The 22,219-nt window shown below is 42.0% G+C and overlaps 1 protein-coding gene across 1 annotated transcript in view; it reads right to left on the bottom strand.

Annotated features, from left to right (window-relative positions):
- LOC143141849 (high affinity choline transporter 1-like) overlaps positions 1-9,345 on the bottom strand; it is an 80,297-nt gene extending 70,952 nt beyond the window's left edge. Inside the window, exons 1-2 of the mRNA XM_076302553.1 lie at positions 9,168-9,345; positions 8,959-9,072 (exon numbers count right to left, since the gene is read on the bottom strand). Of these exons, the coding sequence (XP_076158668.1) occupies positions 8,959-9,072; positions 9,168-9,345 (292 nt within the window). The remainder of the gene's footprint in view (positions 1-8,958; positions 9,073-9,167) is intronic.
- Positions 9,346-22,219: the final 12,874 nt, after the last annotated feature.

Below are 22,219 nucleotides of genomic sequence, written 5' to 3'. Positions count from 1 at the left end.
TTGATGTTACATGATCAATTTTAACATACTCCTCCTAGACGGTTTGCCGGATTCATGTGAAATTTGGCTAACATTATGCCAAGATGTTGCTGATGTTAAATTGCGAAGGGATTTTTGATATGTTGTAATATGTCATGATTTTAATATCTCACCATATAAACTGGAAATGTGTCATATAATCACAGTCCATTGAATGAATGGTCTGAAACTTCTCAGGTTAATAGATATTATGATTATGATGATATCCAGACACCCAATGGGCCTGCCTGACATAGCGCCACCCCCTGGCCAAGTAGGAAATGTGCCAGAAATGGACAATGCCTTAAGTGATTGATCTGAAACTTTATAAAATATTGGATATCATTATTGTGATGATATTCACACATATAATTCACATGCCTAGCATAGCGCCACCATCTGGCCAAACAGGAAATATGCCAGAAATGCTCTATGCTTTGAATGAATGGTCTGAAACTTCTCAGGTTAATAGATATTATAATTATGATGATATCCAGACACCCTATGGGCCTGCCTGGCATAGCGCCACCACCTGGCCAAGCAGGAAAATGTGCCAGAAATTGGTAATGCCTTTATTGGTTGATCTGAAACTTTACAAAATATTGGATATCATTATTGTGATGATATTCACATGTGTAATTCACATGCCTAATATAGCGCCACCATCTGGCCAAAAAGTGTATCAAAAATGTTCTTTGCTTAAAATGAATAATCTGAAATTTCTCAGGTTAATATATATTATGATTATGATGACACACAATGGGCCTGCCTTGCATATTGCCCCACCTGGCCAAGCAAGTAAATGTGCCAGAAAATAACATGCAAAAAACAAATAACACACATATCAATTATGTACATTTTACAAATGCACCACGTCGGTGCTTTGTTGGATTCTGAAATGTCATGGGTTGCGGCCCGCAGGTGCTCGGGCCCGCCATTGCCGCTTGCGGCTATATTTAGGGCCCGAGCACCGAAGGGCGCAAGGCCCTATTGTTTTTGTAAGGATTATTATTATTATTATTAGGGCCCGAGCACCGAAGGGCGCAAGGCCCTATTGTTTTTGTAAGGATTATTATTATTATTATTATTATTATTATTATTATTTATTATTGTTATTCTACTTTTTTGCTTTCCTGTTTTTGAGGTGGTTAACATGGTCGAAAACTCTTGAAATTTGGCACACACGTCAGGTGTCACACATCGCAGTTAGGTACAAGAGCTTGACCTCGGGCGTGGCCCAGGGACTCGCTAGCGCCCCCTTAGGTGACTGATCCCGTGGTTGGCAAATATTTTGAGGTGGTTAACATAATCGAAAAGTCTTGAAATTTGGCACACACATCTAGTGATACAGTGAATAGACAGGGATAAAAGCTTGGCACTGGGCGTTGCCCAGCAACTCCATAGCGCCCCCTTATGTCACTGTGACTTGTGGTTGGCATATAGTTTTAGATACACACACCAAATTTGGTAGGTGTATGTAACTCCCAAAAACAAACAACTTTTGTATTAACATGCCATTAGCCACGCCCACAGGAAGTGAGGTAATTGAGATTTTGTGCGTTGTGGACATGATCAATTTTAACGTACTCCTCCTAGACGGTTGATCCGATTCATGTCAAAGTTGGTATACATGACGCCGAGATGTTCATGATGATAAATTGTGAAGCGTTTTTTTGATATGTTGTAATTTGACAAAATGGCGAAATTATTAATTTTAATACCCTTCCACATAAAAAATAAATGTGTCATAATTCACCATGCATGGCTTGAAATGTTTTAAATTTCACAGGTCATGGAAGACCATGTTAATGATAATATTCACATGCCCATAATGCATGTTTGGCATAGCGCCACCAACTGGCAACAGAAAGAATGACAATTATACTGACGTCATATGATCAATTTGAACATACTCCTCCTAGACGGTTTGTCAGATTCATTTGAAATTTGGCAAACATTATGCCAAGATGTCGCTGATGTTAAATTGTGAAGGTATTTTTGAATGTTGTAATATATTTGATATGATTTTAATATCTCACCACATAAACAGGAAATGTGTCATAAATCACAGTGCATTGAATGAATGGTCTGAAACTTCTCAGGTTAATAGACATCATGATTATGATGATATCCAGACACCAAATGGGCCTGCCTGGCATAGCGCCACCATCTGGCCAAGCAGGAAATGTGCCAGAAATGCTCTATGCTTTGAATAAATGGTCTGAAATTTCTCAGGTTAATATATATTATGATTATGATGACACCCAATGGGCCTGCCTTGCATTACACCCCCACCTGGCCAAGCGAGTAAATGTGGCAGAAAATAAAATACAAAAACAAATAGCACACGCATCAAATATGTACATTTCACAAACTCACCACGTTGGTGCTTTGTTGGATTCCGACATGTCACGGGTTGCGGCCCGCAGGTGCTCGGGCCCGCCATTGCCGCTTGCGGCTATATTTCACTATTATTATTGTTATTCCACTTTTTTGCTTTCCTGTTTTTGAGGTGGTTAACATGGTCAAAAACTCTTGAAATTTGGCACACACGTCAGGTGTCACGCATCGCAGTTAGGTACAAGAGCTTGACCCCGGGCGTGGCCCAGGGACTCGCTAGCGCCCCCTTAGGTGACTGATCCCGTTGTTGGCAAATATTTTGAGGTGGTTAACATAATCGAAAAGTCTTGAAATTTGGCACACACATCAGGTGTCACACAAAGCAGCTAGGTAAAAAAGCTTGGCCCCGGGTATGGCCCAGAGACTCGCTAGCGCCCCCTTACGCCCCCTTAGATGACTGATCCCATGGTGGGCATATACTTTCAGCTACACACACCAAATTTGGTGGGTGTATGTAACTCCCAAAAACAAACAACTTTTGTATTAACATGCCATTAGCCACGCCCACAGGAAGTGAGGTATTTGAGATTTTGTCCGTTGTGGACATGATCAATTTTAACGTACTCCTCCTAGACGGATGATCCGATTCATGTCAAAGTTGGTATACATGACGCCGAGATGTTCCTGATTATAAATTGTGAAGCTTTTTTTTTATATGTTGTAATTTGACGAAATGGCAACATTATTAATTTTAATACCCTTCTACATAAACAATAAATGTGTCATAATTCACCATGCATGGCTTAAAATGTTTTAAATTTCACAGGCCATTGAAGACCATGTTAATGATAATATTCACATGCCCATAATGCATGTTTGGCATAGCGCCACCAACTGGCAACAGAAAGAATGACAATTATACTGATGCCATATGACCAATTTGAACATACTCCTCCTAGACGGTTTGTCAGATTCATTTGAAATTTGGCAAATATTATGCCAAGATGTCGCTGATGTTAAATTGTGAATGGATTTTGGAATGTTGTAATATATTTGATATGATTTTAATATCTCACCACATAAACAGGAAATGTGTCATAAATCACAGTGCATTGAATGAATGGTCTGAAACTTCTCAGGTTAATAGATATCATGATTATGATGATATCCAGACACCCAATCACAGTGCATTGAATGAATGGTCTGAAACTTCTCAGGTTAATAGATATCATAATTATGATGATATCCAGACACCCAATGGGCCTGCCTGGCATAGCGCCACCACCTGGCCAAGCAGGAAATGTGCCAGAAATGGAAAATGCCTTAAGTGATTGATCTGAAACTTTATAAAATATTGGATATCATTATTGTGATGATATTCACATGCGTAATTCACAGGCCTAGCATAGCGCCACCATCTGGCCAAGCAGGAAATGTGCCAGAAATGCTCTATGCATTGAATAAATGGTCTGAAACTTCTCAGGTTAATAGATATTATGATTATGATGATATCCAGACACCCAATGGGCCTGCCTGGCATAGCGCCACCACCTGGTCAAGCAGGAAATGTGCCAGAAATGGACAATACCTTAAGTGATTGATCTGAAAGTTTACAAACATTTTGGATATCATTATTGTGATGATATTCACATGTGTAATTTTCATGACTAACATAGCGCCACCATCTGGCAAACCAAAAAGTGTATCAGAAATGTTCTTTGCTTAAAATGAATGGTCTGAAATTTCTCAGGTTAATATATATTATGAATATGATGACACCCAATGGGCCTGCCTTGCATTAAGCCCCCACCTGGCCAAGCGAGTAAATGTGGCAGAAAATAAAATGCAAAAATAAATAGCACACGCATCAAATATGTACATTTCAGAAACTCACCACGTTGGTGCTTTGTTGGATTCTGACATGTCACGGGTTGCGGCCCGCAGGTGCTCAGGCCCGCCATTGCCGCTTGCGGCTATATTTATTAGGGCCCGAGCACCGAAGGGCGCAAGGCCCTATTGTTTTTGTAAGGATTATTATTATTATTATTATTATTATTATTATTATTATTGTTATTCCACTTTTTTGCTTTCCTGTTTTTGAGGTGGTTAACATGGTCGAAATCTCTTGAAATTTGGCACACACGTCAGGTGTCACGCATCGCAGTTAGGTACAAGAGCTTGACCCAGGGTGTGGCCCAGGGACTCGCTAGCGCCCCCTTAGGTGACTGATTCCGTGGTTGGCATATATTTTGAGGTGGTTAACATGGTCGAAAACACATGAAATTTAGCACACACATCAAGTGGTACAGTGAATAGACAGGGATAAAAGCTTGGCACCGGGCGTTGCCCAGGAACTCCATAGCGCCCCCTTACGTCACAGTGACTTGTGGTTGGCATATAGTTTTAGATACACACACCAAATTTGGTGGGTGTATGTAACTCCCAAAAACAAACAACTTTTGTATTAACATGCCATTAGCCACGCCCACAGGAAGTGAGGTCATTGAGATTTTGTGCGTTGTGGACATGATTCATTTTAACGTACTCCTCCTAGACGGTTGATCCGATTCATGTCAAAGTTGGTATACATGACGCCGAGATGTTCCTGATTCTAAATTGTGAAGCCTTTTTTTGATATGTTGTAATTTGACAAAATGGCGAAATTGTTAATTTTAATACCGTTCCACACAAACAATAAATGTGTCATAATTCACCATGCATGGCTTGAAATGTTTTAAATTTCACAGGTCATTAAAGACCATGTCAATGATAATATTCACATGCCCATAATGCATGTTTGGCATAGCGCCACCAACTGGCAACAGAAAGAATGGCAATTATGCTGATTTCACATGATCAATTTGAACATACTCCTCCTAGACGGTTTGTCAGATTCATTTTAAATTTGGCAAACATTATGCCAAGATGTTGCTGATGTTAAATTGTGAATGGATTTTTGAATGTTGTAATATATTTGATATGATTTTAATATCTCACCACATAAACAGGAAATGTGTCATAAATCACAGTGCATTGAATGAATGGTCTGAAACTTCTCAGGTTAATAGATATCATGATTATGATGATATCCAGACACCCAATGGGCCTGCCTGGCATAGCGCCACCACCTGGCCAAGCAGGAAATGTGCCAGAAATGGAAAATGCCTTAAGTGATTGATCTGAAACTTTATTAAATATTGGATATCATTATTGTGAGAATATTCACATGCGTAATTCACAGGCCTAGCATAGCGCCACCATCTGGCCAAGCAGGAAATGTGCCAGAAATGCTCTATGCTTTGAATAAATGGTCTGAAACTTCTCAGGTTAATAGATATTATGATTATGATGATATCCAGACACCCAATGGGCCTGCCTGGCATAGCGCCACCACCTGGTCAAGCAGGAAATCTGCCAGAAATGGACAATGCCGTAAGTGATTGGTCTGAAAGTTTACAAACATTTTGGATATCATTATTGTGATGATATTCACATGGGTAATTTCAATGCCTAACATAGCGCCACCATCTGGCCAACCAACAAGTGTATCAGAAATGTTCTTTGCTTAAAATGAATGGTCTGAAATTTCTCAGGTTAATATATATTATGATGATGACACCCAATGGGCCTGCCTGTCATAGCGCCACCACCTGGCCAAGCAAGTACTTGTGGCAGAAAATAAAATACAAAAACAAGTAGCACACGCATCAAATATTTACATTTCACAAATGCACCATGTCGGTGCTTTGTTGGATTCCGACATGTAACGGGTTGCGGCCCGCAGGTGCTCGGGCCCGCCATTGCCGCTTGCGGCTATATTTATTATTATTATTATTATTATATTAACTTTGTCTCAGAGCGTTTTCCTTTTTTGAGGTGGTTAACATGGTCGAAAACTCTTCAAATTTGGCACACACATCAGGTGTCATGCAAAGCAGTTAGGTACAAGAGCTTGGCCCCGGGCGTGGCCCAGGGACTCAGTAGCGCCCCCTTAGGTGATTGAGGCAGTGGTTGGCACATACTTTCAGCTAGACGCATCAAATTTGGTAGGTGTGTGTATCTCCCCAAGATGAACAACTTCCGTATGTACAATGCATTAGCCACGCCCAACAGGAAGTGAGGTATTTGGGATTTTGTGCAGACTAATATGTGATGAAATATGTGCTGAATTGTGATCCAAAAAAGGTGTTTCCCATAGGTGAAAATGCATGGAATTTGGCACAGACATCAAGTGGTACAGTGCACAGACAGGGACAAAAGCTTGGCACCGGGCGTTGCCCAGGAACTCCATAGCGCCCCCTTATGACACTGTGACTTGTGGTTGGCATATAGTTTTAGATACACACACCAAATTTGGGGGGTGTATGTAACTCCCAAAAACAAACAACTTTTGTATTAACATGCCATTATCCACGCCCACAGGAAGTGAGGTAATTGAGATTTTGTGCGTTGTGGACATGATCAATTTTAACGTACTCCTCCTAGACGGTTGAACCGATTCATGTCAAAGTTGGTATACATGACGCCGAGATGTTCCTGATTATAAATTGTGAAGCCTTTTTTTGATACGTTGTAATTTGACGAAATGGCGAAATTATTCATTTTAATACCCTTCCACATAAACAATAAATGTGTCTTAATTCACGATGCATGGCTTGAAATTTTTAAATTTCACAGGTCTTTGAATACCATGGGAGTGATGATATTGACATGCCTATAATGCATATTTGACATAGCGCCACCACCTGGCAACAGAAAGAATGGCAATTACACTGATGTCACATGATCAATTTTAACATACTCCTCCTAGACGGTTTGTCACATTCATTTGAAATTTGGCAAATATGATGCCAAGATGTTGCTGATGTTAAATTGCGAAGGAATTTTTGATATGTTGTAATATGTCATGATTTTAATATCTCACCACATAAACAGGAAATGTGTCATAAAGTCACAGTGCATTGAATGAATGGTCTGAAACTTCTCAGGTTACTAGATATTAGGATTATGATGATATTCAGACACCCAATGGGCCTGCCTGGCATAGCGCCACCACCTGGCCAAGTAGGAAATGTGCCAGAAATGGACAATGCCTTAAGTGACTGATCTGAAACTTTATAAAATATTGGACATCATTATTGTGATGATATTCACACATATAATTCATATGCCTAGCATAGCGCCACCATCTGGCCAAACAGGAAATATGCCAGAAATGCTCTATGCTTTGAATGACAGTTTTGAAACTTCTCAGGTTAATAGATATTATAATTATAGTGATATCCAGAGACCCTATGGGCTTGCCTGTCATAGCGCCACCACCTGTCCAAGCAGGAAAATGTGCCAGAAATTGGTAATGCCTATATTGGTTGATCTGAAACTTTGCAAAATATTGGATATCATTATTGTGATGATATTCACATGTGTAATTCAAATGCCTAATATAGCGCCACCATCTGGCCAAAAAGTGTATCAGAAATGTTCTTTGCTTAAAATGAATGGTCTGAAATTTCTCAGGTTAATATATATTATGATGATGATGACACCCAATGGGCCTGCCTTGCATTGCGCCCCCACCTGGCCAAGCAAGTACATGTGGCAGAAAATAAAATACAAAAACATATAGAACACGCATCAAATATGTACATTTCACAAACGCACCACGTCGGTGCTTTGTTGGATTCCGACATGTCACGGGTTGCGGCCCGCAGGTGCTCGGGCCCGCCATTGCCGCTTGCGGCTATATTTCATTATTGTTATTCTACTTTTTTGCTTTCCTGTTTTTGAGGTGGTTAACATGGTCAGAAAAGCTTGAAATTTGGCACAAACGTCAGGTGTCACGCATCGCAGTTAGGTACAAGAGCTTGACCCCGGGCGTGGCCCAGGGACTCGCTAGCGCCCCCTTAGGTGACTGATCCCATGGTTGGCAAATATTTAGAGGTGGTTAACATAATCGAAAAGTCTTGAAATTTGGCACACACATCAGGTGTCACACAAAGCAGCTAGGTAAAAAAGCTTGGTCCCGGGTATGGCCCATAGACTCGCTAGCGCCCCCTTAGATGACAGATCCCGTGGGGGGCATATACTTTTAGTTACAAACACCAAATTTGGTAGGTGTGTGTATCAGTGTTGCGCGGGTTTGGTCACAAGCGGCCCGCGGTCGCCCGATATTTTAATCAACCCGACCGCAACTCGGACCGCGAATATTAATTAGGACAAAATTATACCCGACCCGCGATCCGACCCGCTTATTTACAAAATGTGTGCTTTTGGTTATAGGCTGCATGCAGTGTGACAGTAGGCCATTTCTGTAAAAACAAACTAATTTATTTATGAAACTTGATGCAGTAGAACTACACGCTATAATTTGTATTTTAGTATATTTAGTATATTCTTTATCTTCTACTGTTCTTATTGCTTAGTTGTGTTTTTATATTATATACTTCTGCTGTTAGTGAATGTGTGTGTGTTGTCTGTATGCTACTGAGACCTTGAATTTCCCCTGGGGATCAATAAAGTATCTATCTATCTATCTATCACTAGAAAAATTACAGTGACAGTCAATTAAATTCACAATGGCAAAATACCAGATAAACTTACCTATGACAAAAGATACTGAATAATAGAGAGGCATTAGTCCCCAGAGCAGACCCTTATTTGGGCTGTAGACAGCTTCCGCCACCCCAAGTATGAACCCACCTCCAACCCAGGTAGCTATGAGAACACATACAGATCACTAACAATTCAAAATCAAATTACAGGATTAAACAATATATTTGGTGATGCACCTCCTGAACCATTTTACTCACCAGTCATCGTGAAGATCCCCACAGCCAGATTTATGGAGCGTCCCCCTAACAAAGCCACTTCTGTGACTGTCCCAGTGGACGCCTTTGCTTTGGATCGCTTGGAAGCCCATACTCCTGTGGCCAAGACAGCCACATAGAAACCTAAAGTAGCTATTAGACCTGGAACATTAAGACCCATGATCTAGACTCTGAATGACTGCTGAGTGAATAACATGGTCAAGAGTCCAAACAAATTCAAGGGTCAAATCCTTTTTGTAGTATTTTTCCATCAAGGCTGCTGGATATTTGCCAGGTTTAACAAGCAAATGCTTGTAAGCAGAGATCCACCCATTCAAACACATAGTCACCCCCACAGATACAGATACACACTCACGCATGTTTGTCATAGTACTGTGAAGTGTTATACTTAATATCATAGTGGCATGCAAATGTTTTTCGAAAACCATGCTTCCCCTCAGAATAATCATGTAGCCTGCTCCCATTTACTATGTGTTCCAAAAGAAAGAAACAAATGTTTACCTAAACTGCCTGTTAATCAGTAAAGAATGTCAAATGAAAAAAAAAACAATCTTTTTTTTTTTTTTAATGGTGGCTGCCCTTGTAACACTCTCTACCTAGGAATCTTTTATTGGTGTTGTCTGTGCATCATAACCTGAGGGTCTGAGTTGTGGTGAAACTTTGTAAGGTTTATTGAAACATTGAAACATACAGTTAGGAACAGAATTATTAATACTCTTGGCAAATATTGATTTAATGTTGGTTTTATCTTGATCAATATGTTTGTCCTGACTGGAAATGACACTGCACATGCCAAAAGGTTTTAAGATAATGTGGTAGAAACATGGAAAATAAGTGTTTTCATCTTTTTAAACATTTTTATTAAAAATGGTGTGTCCAAAATGATTCATACCCTTTTTAAACAATCAATGGAAACATCTTTATTTGTCATCACAGCTTTCAAAATGGTTCTTCTATGAACTACCAAGCATCTTGGTGTCTTCACAATGTTTGTAGATTGCACCCTTTTAAAACCAATCCGGGTTCTAAGGCAGGAATGATTCTATGCCATCACTCTGGCCTTGTGCTCACTTTTTTATGGATTGAGGTCTCGACTCTGACCCTAATGCCCCATATGCTCCATATGTGTTGCCCATTCTGAGCCCATATAGTGGTTTCACATTAATTACCCATTTGGGACCCATGGATTGCCCACATGGGTTTGCCATATCCAACCCGAATGGTTAACCCTAATGGGCTCCCTATTAATGACCCACGTCACCAAATTGGGGAGCCCACATCCCAGTTTGCCCATGTCTAACCCAAGCATTAAATACAAATGTATATGTGTTGCCCATTCTGAGACCATATATTGGTTTCACATTAATTACCCATCTTGGACCCATAAGGATTGCTGATGTGGGTTTGTCCAGGTTTGCCGAAATATCCAACCCGAGTGGCTAACCCTAATGGGCCCCATATGTGTTGCCCAGCCTGAACTCAATTGTTGATTTCCCATTAATGACCCACATGGCACCAACATGGGGAGCCCACATGGGTTTATCCCAGTTTGTTTATGTCTAACCCAAATATTTGTGTTGCCTATTCTGAGACCATAGTAAGTAAGTAAGTAAGTAAGTAAGTAAGTAAGTACATTGAATTTATAAAGCACATTTAAACACAGCATAAACTGACCAAAGTGCTGTACAGTGGATAACTAAAGATAAAGACTAAGACAAATAATAAAGAAAAACACATTGGACCAATAGTCATAAGAACATAAAAACATAAATAAAAGGAATCCTTCAATATCAGGGCACACAACACAGACATACAAAGGATGAGCAGGAGTACAGGGTTAGGGAACAAGGAAGGCCAGGGAGTAAAGATGGGTTTTTAGCTTGGATTTGAAGGCAGAAATGGAGGGGGCATATCTAATATCCAGGGGGAGCTGGTTCCACAGACGTGGAGCAGCAACTGCAAAGGCACCCCTCTGTTTGAGCCGTGAGCGGGGCACATGCAGAAGCCTCAGGGACCTTTGAACTGAGTAGGGCTGTACAAGGTCGGTGATGTAGGTTGGGGCCTGCCCATTAAGTGTCTTAAAAATAAATAATAAAACTGAATCCTAAAAAACAACTGGGAGCCAGTGCAAGGAGGCCAGAATGGGGGTGATATGTTCACGCCTCCTGGTGCCAGTTAGAAGATGCGCAGCTGCAAATGTCTAAGTGAGGACTGGGGGAGGCCAAGGTAGAGGCCTACTACACACCTTAATGACTTTAGAAACATTGAGCAGGGCATACCAACAGATGGCTGAGAAGGTAAGTATTGACTCAATAAAAGATCTATAGAAGAGAGTCATCAGGGATTTATCTACATTAAACCTTGCCAGCTTCTTAAGACAGTATAGAGCCTGCTGACCTTTTTTACACAAGTCTGTGTTATGGGTAATAGTTAGCTTGTTGTCAATAATGGAACCCAGACACTTGTATTGCTGGACTATCTCAATGTCCTGCCCATTGATGTTTGTGTTTGTGTGGTTACAGTCTTTGGGCTCTATTTTGCGTCCCAGCGCAATTGACTTTGTATACTCGCGCTTTTGTCTTTCCTATTTTGCAGTCAGCGCATATTGGAATTTTCCCTCCACAGGTACATGCCTGTAAATTAGGGAATTTGATTGCGCCCACAGGGGCGGTTCAGCGAAAAGACGGGGCGTGCGCAAACGTTTACTGTTGATATTTTGAAGTTTCAGAAAACAATTCCGCCACAGACCAGGATCTCCCTGGTCTAAAGTCTGTGGCGCAAATGCAGATGCTATTTTAAGGGCGCATGCATGACCACAGGCCTGCTTGAATAAATGCGTTGCACACCAATCTACAGACACCCCCGTGCACAGACGGAAACATTCAAAGCCTTGATAATATTTGTCCATTTCCCGGTTTTGTTCGTGCATTGGTGACCTAAAAATGTAGTAGTCTACAGTATATAGTACAACATCTACATGCAATATCTTTACAACAACAACGCCTAATTACCTATTAATTTGGACAATTTTATACAGCCCTATAAAGGCTAAAGTTACCTTTAGTTTTGTTCCAATTTACCGTTGTGTATGGCTTTAAACATCGCGTGCGCTTTAACATCAGCCTAAGCATTATTCCAGCTGCGCTAAGGTTTTAAGCACCATCATTTTGCCTACCTTGTTGTACCCTATCTGAAATAATTCCAAGCTTTGTTATGTTCCCTCCATCCTTTCGTTATTTTCAAAAAACGTTTTATATCCATGATGGCCTTGAAGTCTTGAGATAGTGAATTAGCTTAAATCAGCTTTTATGTGCTGTTAACCAGCAACCATAGATAGTACAAGAAAGTAGTATGGCTACAATTTCTGTAGTTGCTGCATCCATTCATTGTTATTCTCTCTCCTGCTCAAACAAATGTTGTGCGTGCATTAAGTTGATGATAACGTGTTTACAAACTCTACTTAACAGAAAATATTGTAAATAGCCTACTGTCATGCAGTTAATGGGATACTGTGCAGAGTTGAAAGTTAGGTCAACTTGGAAACTGTTTCTCGTTGTTAGTTGAGTTGCCTGAGGGTAAGGAGCCCTTGTTTGGCCGCCTGTGCTGCGCAACGCACACTTTGCTCTTCTCATCTATAGCCTACATCGTAGTTCCCATTTCTGTAAACCATACATAATTTCAAAGAAAAATATTACCACTCGAGGGAAATCAGTGTGGTGTCCATTAAGATGTGAAAAAATAGGTATAAATCTAGCGAACACATTTTCACGAATCACGGATGTGTTGATGACATAAATTAGGAAATATTAGAGGACTTAAGGAGACGTGATGATTGCATGGCGATTCCATTTAACCCAAATGCCCCAGCGGCAGCACGAGAGAGTATGTTAAGGGAAACTTGGCAGGATTTCCCCCTCTGCTGGAGAAATTGTGCATTATGCTATTTCAAACTGTGGAAAAAGGTAACGATAAAGCACATGGATTTGTTTACAAGCTAGCAAAACTGTAGCATAAGTTCGGCAGACAATGTGGATGTTACAAGGTAAGAAACACGATTTAAAACGAGTTTCTTGTTTCTCAGTTCTCTTTCCGGGACGGTAGTCTCAATGTTGCAAGGTTGGTTTTCCGCCTGGGGAGCTAGGGGCAGCGGGAAAAGTCACCATTTTCACCGGAACAGGTCATTTAACCATCCAAATGATTTCTAAACGGGTTTATTATGTTGAAATAGTTGCCAAGTTCCCCTTTAGATTACATTGTTGCAAAAATATCACCATGCATTCATAACCTCGTGATTCAGTGAGAGTGATCTCAAAACATCGGAAAGTATGTCTTTGTGACAATTCTGCATTACATTTTGTCAAGAGGAAAAATCAATAGCTAACTGTTCCCAACTGAACAGTGATTATAGCGCTGTGAACGCTCCTGGCTGCGCCTGGCAAATACGCCACCATAATAGCAATCAGCTATGGAACAAGCGTGCCTGTTGTTAAAGGGAATGTGAGATGACGCTCTGATTGGTTTATTGCACGTTACGCCCAAACCACACCCATGATTAATGTAGCTACTTCAGACCACCCCATTTTAGATTTGCGTCGGGCGCAACAGTCAATTATCCTGCCGGTAAAATAGCATCAGCGCCCAAGATCCGCCCACAAAGTCACTTGCGTTTTGCGCAAACACACTTCCGTTTCAGACCATTAAAATAGAGCCCTTTGTGTCTAAAATCAATACACATGTCCTTAGTCTTGGTCACATTTAGCTCCAGAAAGGCTTCCTGACCCCAGTTCACAAAATAGTCTATGATGGGGCCATGAGTTGTCTCATTGTCCTTCAACAGACTCACAATGACTGTGTCATCTGCAAACTTTACAATATGACGGCTGTCCTTTACTGATCGACAGTCGTCTGTGTATAGGATGTAGAGGAGAGGGGAAAGAACACAGCCCTGGGGAGAGCCTGTGGATGTAAAGGATAATCCAGACTGGTGATCATTTACTCGCACTTTCTGAGATCTATTGGTGAGGAAGTCTAGGATCCAGCCAGACATGCTGGTGTTCAGCTGAAAGCGATCAAGTAACTTCTGCACCAGTAGGTGGGGCTGTATGGTGTTGAAGGCTGATGAGAAGTCCACAAACAGTGTCCTGGCATGAGTCTTGGAGCCCTCAAGATGTTTAAGAATGAAGTTGAGCAAGGTTATCATTGCATCCTGCACCCCCTATTGCAGTGGTTCTCAAATGGGGGTACGCTTACCCCTGGGGGTACGTGAAGGCACTCCAGGGGGTACGTGAAATTTTAACCCTTAGAACCCGATTGACGCAAAGTCCGTCAAAAACAAACCCTTTCTTCTCTGTTACATTGCTCCGCAACTGTTCATTGCAGCGAGATAAAACCGCTAATGCGTGACAGAGCAGAAGTGGGGCTTTCCAACGAGACCACGCACTTGTCTGTACGTTAAAGTATGAAAATAAAAAAAATCATGAAATTAAATCAAATTGCATTATATTTACAGTCTTTACTCTGCGTTTACCTGCGCACCCATTACTCTCGTTTGAATTACTCGCGAACCCGTGAAGTTACATGCAGGAGTTCACTGAGACACATGTCGTTTTGGGGAGAAGAATAAAAAGAGACATGTGGACTTAACAGGTGCTGTTGCTGAGTTTCTGTATAGTTACCCCAGTTAGAGAAATATAATATTTGGCGACGAGGATAAAACATGCTGATCTGACTTACCTTGCACTGAAAAAGGTCTGCATTGAGGCTACTCAAAGAAGGCAAGTAGTTAGCCCCATGATAGTTTGCTGATAGTGAAGTTGAAGTGGAGAAAGCTGCAACAATGTCTGTCTTTGGAAAAGTGGAGGCATTCGATCCAGAATCAGAGAACTGGAGTAGATATGTACAAAAGCCCCAGGGGAGGCAGTCTCATCCTATGTGGTAAAATTAAAACATCAAGCCACACATTGCGTGTTTGGTGCTACTTTAGAAGAGCGCTTGAGAGACCAGTTCGTTTGGGGCATAGGTTGTGAACAGACACAGCGCCGCCTGCTAGCAATGTCTGATTTAACATGGAAGTCTGCCCTTGATAAAGCAATAGCAGTGGAAACAGCAGATAAAGGTGCACAAACCTTGCAGCCTACTTCTCAAGTAAATCAAGTAGCAAACCCGGGGTCCATGACACAAACACGGTAACCTGCTATCACTGTGGAGATGCGCACACAGCTGATTCGTGTCGATTTAAGGAAATGGTGTGCCACTTTTGTAAATGTGTGGGTCACATAGCCCGAGTGTGAAAGCGGCGTAAACAAGACAAAGGTAAAGTAGCTAGGAAGCAGGACCCAAAAGCCGCTTACCTTATGTCTGAGTCCCCTCCATCTCAAGAGTCAGGGGAAGAGGAGGAACAGACTGATTATCTAATGGCACTGAAAGGAAAGCCGCATGGCCCCATTGTGGCTACAGTCAAGTTGAACAACAGTCCAGTGCAATTTGAAGTAAACACAGGAGCATCACGCACAGTCATAGGGAAGGACTTTTTCAAGAAAATGCAAGCCGCAGCACCTGGGTTGGCATTGCTACCCTCTGAAGTGGTACTGAGATCTTTCACGGGGGAGAAGGTAGAAGTAAAAGGGAAAATGACGGTGAATGTCTACTATGAGAGCCAGACAGCCACTCTGGATGTACTGGTGGTTCGAAATCGGGGTCCAAATCTGCTGGGGCGGGACTGGATGGGCGTGTTACGACTAAATTGGAAAGAACTTTTCAAGCCAATCTTCAAGGTGTCAGATAACGCGCTGCAAAACGTCCTCTCAAAACATAATGAGATTTTCAGAGTTGAGCTGGGGACCTTAAAAGATATGGAAGTGCGTTTCCATGTTAACCCATCTGTCAAGCCTCGCTACTGTAAGGCCAGGCCTGTGCCTTTCGCGATGCGATCTAAGATTGAAGCAGAGTTAGACAGACTACAAGCAGCAGGGGTCATTGAACCTGTTACACACTCTGAGTGGTCAGCGCCCATTGTGGCTGTGATGAAACCGGACAGTACTGTTAGGATTTGTGGAGACTATAAGTTAACCGCAAATGTAGCTTCAAGATTAGAACAGTACCCTCTACCTCAAATAGAGGAGCTTTTTGCTACACTGGCTGGGGGCACAAGCTACTCTAAGCTAGACATGTCCCATGCCTACCAACAGTTGGTTCTAGCTGAAGATTCGCGTAAACTGGTGACGATTAACACTCATAAGGGGTTATTCCAGTACACACGTCTCCCTTTTGGAGTTTCTTCAGCTTGTGCAATTTTTCAGAGGACAATGGAGAACTTATTGGCAGGAATTCCACACACAACTGTTTATCTGGATGATGTCCTGGTGACAGGGCCGTCAGAAGAAGCCCATCTCCAAACACTCAGTCAGGTCCTGACACGATTAGAGGAAGCAGGTCTCAGGCTAAAAAGGAGTGCGAATTCATGGCTCCAGCGGTTGAATATTTAGGACATCGGGTATCTGCCGCTGGTCTCCAACCCTTGGAAAAGAAAGTAAGAGCTATAAGGGAGGCACCAGAGCCCAAAAATGTTACCGAACTGCGTGCTTACCTGGGAATGATTAATTACTATGGCCGATTCCTTCCTGATTTGTCCACAGTGTTGGCCCCTCTGCATGGCCTCTTAAAGGCTAGGGTAAAGTGGGGATGGGGTTCTCAGCAGCATGTAGCATTCCAGAGGTCAAAAGACTTGCTGTCAGCTTCAACACTGCTTGTCCATTATAACCCACAATTGCCCCTAATCATAACTTGTGATGCGTCTCCATACGGAGTAGGAGCGGTTTTATCACATAGGATGGACGACTCCGAGAGACCTGTCTGTTTTGCCTCTCGCTCATTGTCGCCAGCTGAAAAGAACTATTCGCAGTTGGAGAGAGAAGCCCTTGCCGTAATATTTGCAGTGAAAAAGTTCCACCAATACGTGTACGGGCGTGGCTTTACCATACAAACAGATCACAAGCCTCACCACGTCTCCAGCGCTGGGCTCTACTGCTGGCTCAATATCAGTATGTCCTTGCATACAAGCCAGGACCCACCATTGCAAACGCTGATGGTCTCAGCAGACTTCCCCTTTCAGAAAGGCCCAAGGAGACAAACAGACCAGCTGAGCTGACATGCTTACTAAAACAGCTTCAGACAGCCCCTATTACCAGCCATCAGCTGAAGTTGTGGACCGCAAGGGACCCTACACTGGCAAAGGTTTGCCGTTTCGTCAAAGAGGGATGGCCTCCCAGCTGCGGCTTTGAGGCCGTTTTTTAAAAGACAAGTAGAGCTCAGTGTGGAAGATGGCATCCTGCTCTGGGGACTTCGTGTGGTGGTTCCACCACACGCTCATGAAATTCTGCTGGATGAACTTCATGAGCCACACCAGGGAATTTCGAGGATGAAGGCAACAGCCAGAGGTCACATGTGGTGGCCAGGGTTGGACAATGAAATAGAACAGAAAGTGCATGCCTGCATTATCTGTCAAGAGGTACGTAACACTCCTCCCCAGGCACCAGTATCTCCTTGGTATTGGCATGGCAAGCCATGGACACGCATTCACATAGACTATGCAGGTCCGTTTCTGGGGGAGATGTTCTTGATAGCAGTAGATGCGCATTCAAAATGGCTGGAAGTGGCCCCAGTCAGGGCAGCCACGTCAGCAGCAACAATTGAGCACTTAAGGGAGATGTTCAGCATTTACGGCCTTCCCCACACGATAGTGTCAGACAATGCAGCGTACTTCACAAGTGCAGAGTTTAAGAGATTTCTGGCATCCAATGGTGTAAGGCACATAACATCTGCCCCCTACAATCCATCCACAAATGGCTTAGTTGAGAGAGCAGTGCAGACGGTAAAGAGGGCCCTGAAGAAAACCATGGGGTCGGGAGGGTCATTGAAGACACGCATATTGAGGTTCTTAGCAGCATACAGATCGACACCTCATGCAACTACGGGGAGGTCACCAGCAGAGATGCTGTTTGGGCGTCCTGTTAGAACAAGATGGAACCTAAAGCCAGACACTCAGACCAAAGTATTCCAGAGCCAAGAACGCATGATCTGTAGGGGGAACCCCACCAGACCTACCAGGGCACTGATGTCGGGCTCTGAAGTGTGGGTGAGGGATTTTACAGGTTGTCGGAAATGGGTACCAGGAGTGGTAATGACTAGCACCGGCCCTCTCAGCTACAAAGTCCAGGTGGATGGCCAGGTGCTCAGGCGCCATGTGGACCACCTTTTAGCGAGAAGGGGGTTAGAGGGTCGCCACCAGCTACACGGAGACCACGAACAAGACACTGAAGCAGACGGGGATGCTGATGCCCCGAGAGCTGAACAGCCAGAACAGCTGCCGGAGACAGAGCCTGAGGAGCACGGACAAAGGCCTAGTGCTATTGCGGAGGGTGATGAAAGTACAGTGGAGCAGACTCCACTACCGCTAGTAGAAGAGCCAGCTGTTGGGGAGCCAGTGGAGTGCCCTCGTCATTCATGTAGGACAAGGAAGGCCACTGACAAACTTGATTTGTAGTTAGAGTGGCCAGAACTGTTGGGGCAGAATAAACCCCGTTCTGAGTCCACCAGAGCTGGGGCAGTCTACCCCCACTCTGAGTTAGCATTGATTTATGTCATGTTACCGGTATTTGTTTGATGTTAAAGGGTCTGTTATTTCAGATGAGGCTGTAACTTATCTAATGGTGGAGGGATGTTGTATCCTGCATTTATGGAGCCACCACTAGGGTGCACTAGTATGAAGTTACATGCAGGAGTTCACTGAGACACATGTAATTTTGGGGAGAAGAATAAAAAGAGACATGTGGACTTAACAGGTGCTGTTGCTGAGTTTCTGTATAGTTACCCCAGTTAGAGAAATATAATAGCAAGCATATCAGATGAAAGAGGAGACACGGGGCTATCCATTGGTACCAAGTATGTCGATCTTTCTGGCTTATGAAAACAGACAAAGTGACTTCAAAATAATAATGTAATGTACAAAAACCAACGCTGCACACCCATTACTCTCGTTTGAATTACTCGCGGACCTGTGATCGCATAGATATGCCACGCAGGTCAGATGAAAGAGGTGACACAGAGCTGTCATTTGATACCAAGTACATCCTTCTGGGTTATAAAACAGACGAAGTGACAGCAAAATAATAACTTCATATAGCTCGACTTACCTCACGTTTTTGTCGGTTTTTGTGGCAAAGCATGTTTATAATCCAACGCTATTGTGTGTTTCTCTATGGCAAAGAATGTTCATAATCCGGTTTTGAGATCCTAGCAAATTCCTGCATGACATCCAATTCAAGGCTCACATTGCATCCCAATTTGTTCGACAAAGAAACACCTTTTTTGCCTTTACTTTGTTCATGGCAATGCAGTAAAAAGTGAGAATCGTAGGTGCAGACACCATAGGAACACATCTAGCTAACACGTAAACTCGGGTCAAGTCAGGTCAGATCAGTTCTGTCACAGATATGGAGCGCAAAAAGGTCATTTTTAATCACTAAATAAAAAAAGGCATTTATTTCTGTAAGGCGCACACCACATACAGTATGTCTGTAAATTGCTCAGCCTCTGAGAATCCCTCCACCATGGCAATGATATTGCCAGATTCAGGACAGTCTGCCCTACACACCAGAGGAGGCTCCTTCATTGAGGAAAGGGAGGAATACCCTCCCTAAAATTTCAGAGAAAAATAAAAAATATATAAAGTGAATTACTAATCTGATAAATTACTGTTAATATTACTATTTTTAACACTTTGAATGAACAAAATCGTTCCCCTAGGTCAAAATGCCAACAGCACCCCCTATCGCAATTGAAAATAACTGTATGGAGGATCTTCCTCCTCAAGCCCCTCATTGAAGTCCATTATAAACGCCTCGGACCCCAGCGGCTCGTGAATCACGTCGTTTTCAATGGCCAAGGGAGGAAGCTCCTCCGTACAATAATTTTCAATTGCGATAGGGGGTGCTGTTTTTAGCGGCAACGGTTCAAGAATGTTATCTGCAGTCAAACTACGAATCTTATGTTGAACGGAAAGCTTGTTTTTTGCTCGTGAAATAAACAGTACAATGGAATCAGAGGACAATCTCAAATCTTTTATACATTCAAATACACTGATAATGTTTATCAAAGCAGGAAGACCAGCTCCAAAAATTCATATTCCAAAACAAGATGGTAAGTGTAGGCTACTGAATGCTACATAGTCAGACAAATATGCTACTCATGGCTAACTGGTAACGTTAGCACAGAAAACAATCAGCCATAGCCTACTGCTGGCCTGTCACATACGTGGACAGTTCACTTGGTGATAAAACATTTTTGGATAGTTATGCATTGTTATAATCATCCAAGTTATGCCTTAACTAAACAATTGTTAAATAAGGTTCTTGTTGTTATGTTCTTGTTTTCACAGTTCTAAATGTATCTTTGGATGATAACATTGTTAATGAATGTTTCAGACCATGATGATTTCCTTTAATGACGTCTTCAATAACATTTGCCTTTCGAGTATGCTTTCATAAATTCCCACTTAGCTATTACAACCTGTCTTTAAATTATAGCGATTTGGCTTTAAAAACAATAGCATGTTACAAATAACCACATTTAAGGTCTATTTTTAATGGTAAATAGTTACATGGTTTTATAAAACAAGTGTCTATTTTTATTATTATAGACTTTTCTGCCAATGTATTACACTGAGCAAAACCTCCAGACTTTCCGTAATTTTGCACATCTGGAAAACAGTATTTCATAACTACACCTACATATCTTCCCTAACTTCCCAGACCTAAATTTACATTTATTTACATTTACATTTATTAATTTAGCACTATTATCCAAAGTGACTTATATATTTAAATTATATTACAAAGTCCATTGTCCCTGGACGAATTGTCCCCCCCCCCCCTCCCCCCGAGAATGTCAGAACAGCATTTATTGCACAACATTGGCAGTTAAAATGCTACATAGTACATACTGCTGCTATAAATGTGTCTGGGTAGGCGGCCTACAGTGTTGCCACAGTTACCTTGAAAAAGTAATCTGATTACTGATTACTGATTACTCCTTTAAAAGGTAACTTAGTTACTTTACTGATTACTTGATTTTAAAAGTAACTATGTTAGATTACAAGTTACTTTATTAGTTACTTTCAGCAGCTGCCGACAACACCCCCAACGCCTCAACATAAAAATGATAACCGGTTTTAATACTCACTATACTGGAAGTGCATTTTAACAGCAATGTATAGCAGACATCCCAACCTAACCTACTTAGATACTGAAATTCAGATGTTTGTTCAATAATGTCTAAGTACACCAAATAAGGAAGGCCTATTGATAGAAATTGTTATAGTAAAATATGTAGATTTTTTTTCATGTAGCCTTGGCAACTAGCCATCTTGTAGCCTATAGGCCTGAGTAATATGCAAATGAAATTACACTTGTTAAACTCACCTCAACAAGTCTTTTGCAATCATTTAACCCGCCGTGAGCAATGCTAAAGTTGCTGTTACAAACAGTGCAGTGTGCAAGATTATCATTATGTTTTAATCTTTTGAGACAATTGGGTACGCTTTTGTGTAGTCTGATGTGAAATGGGTCTTAAATCTTCCTTTTTGAGGGGCACTGACGCTGCCATGACGCTTCTGTTCCTAGATACACTGACTGAACTGATTAATTATGTTTGGGAGAAAAGAGATATAAGCACTGAAAACGGATTGGTTGATTTAGCAAAACAGACCAGGATGCTCTCTGTCTTGGATGCGCTTCAGGCAGAAACGCACCACTCCTCTCTCTCTCTCCCTCTCCTTTGTGTGCGCATTAAGCTATGCACACGCGATTTGAAGCAAAGATTCTAGAATCTTTGATTTGAAGTCCGGTCTGGCTTGCGTGCTCTTGTTCGCTCTAGGTTCCGGGAGATTTTATGTAATTTGCGGGCGTCAGGAAGCCGCTATCAATATGTGGGAGACTCCCAAAAGTTCGGGAGACTTGGGATGTCTAGCTAGACAGCAC

This window comes from Alosa pseudoharengus, unplaced genomic scaffold (assembly GCF_046254945.1).
Source record: "Alosa pseudoharengus isolate Yale_2024_CS ecotype anadromous, Long Island Sound unplaced genomic scaffold, YU_APseudo_1.1 YU_APseudo_1.1_scf_24, whole genome shotgun sequence".
Lineage (NCBI taxonomy): Eukaryota > Metazoa > Chordata > Actinopteri > Clupeiformes > Clupeidae > Alosa > Alosa pseudoharengus.
This window is presented reverse-complemented; position numbering and strand designations above follow the sequence as displayed.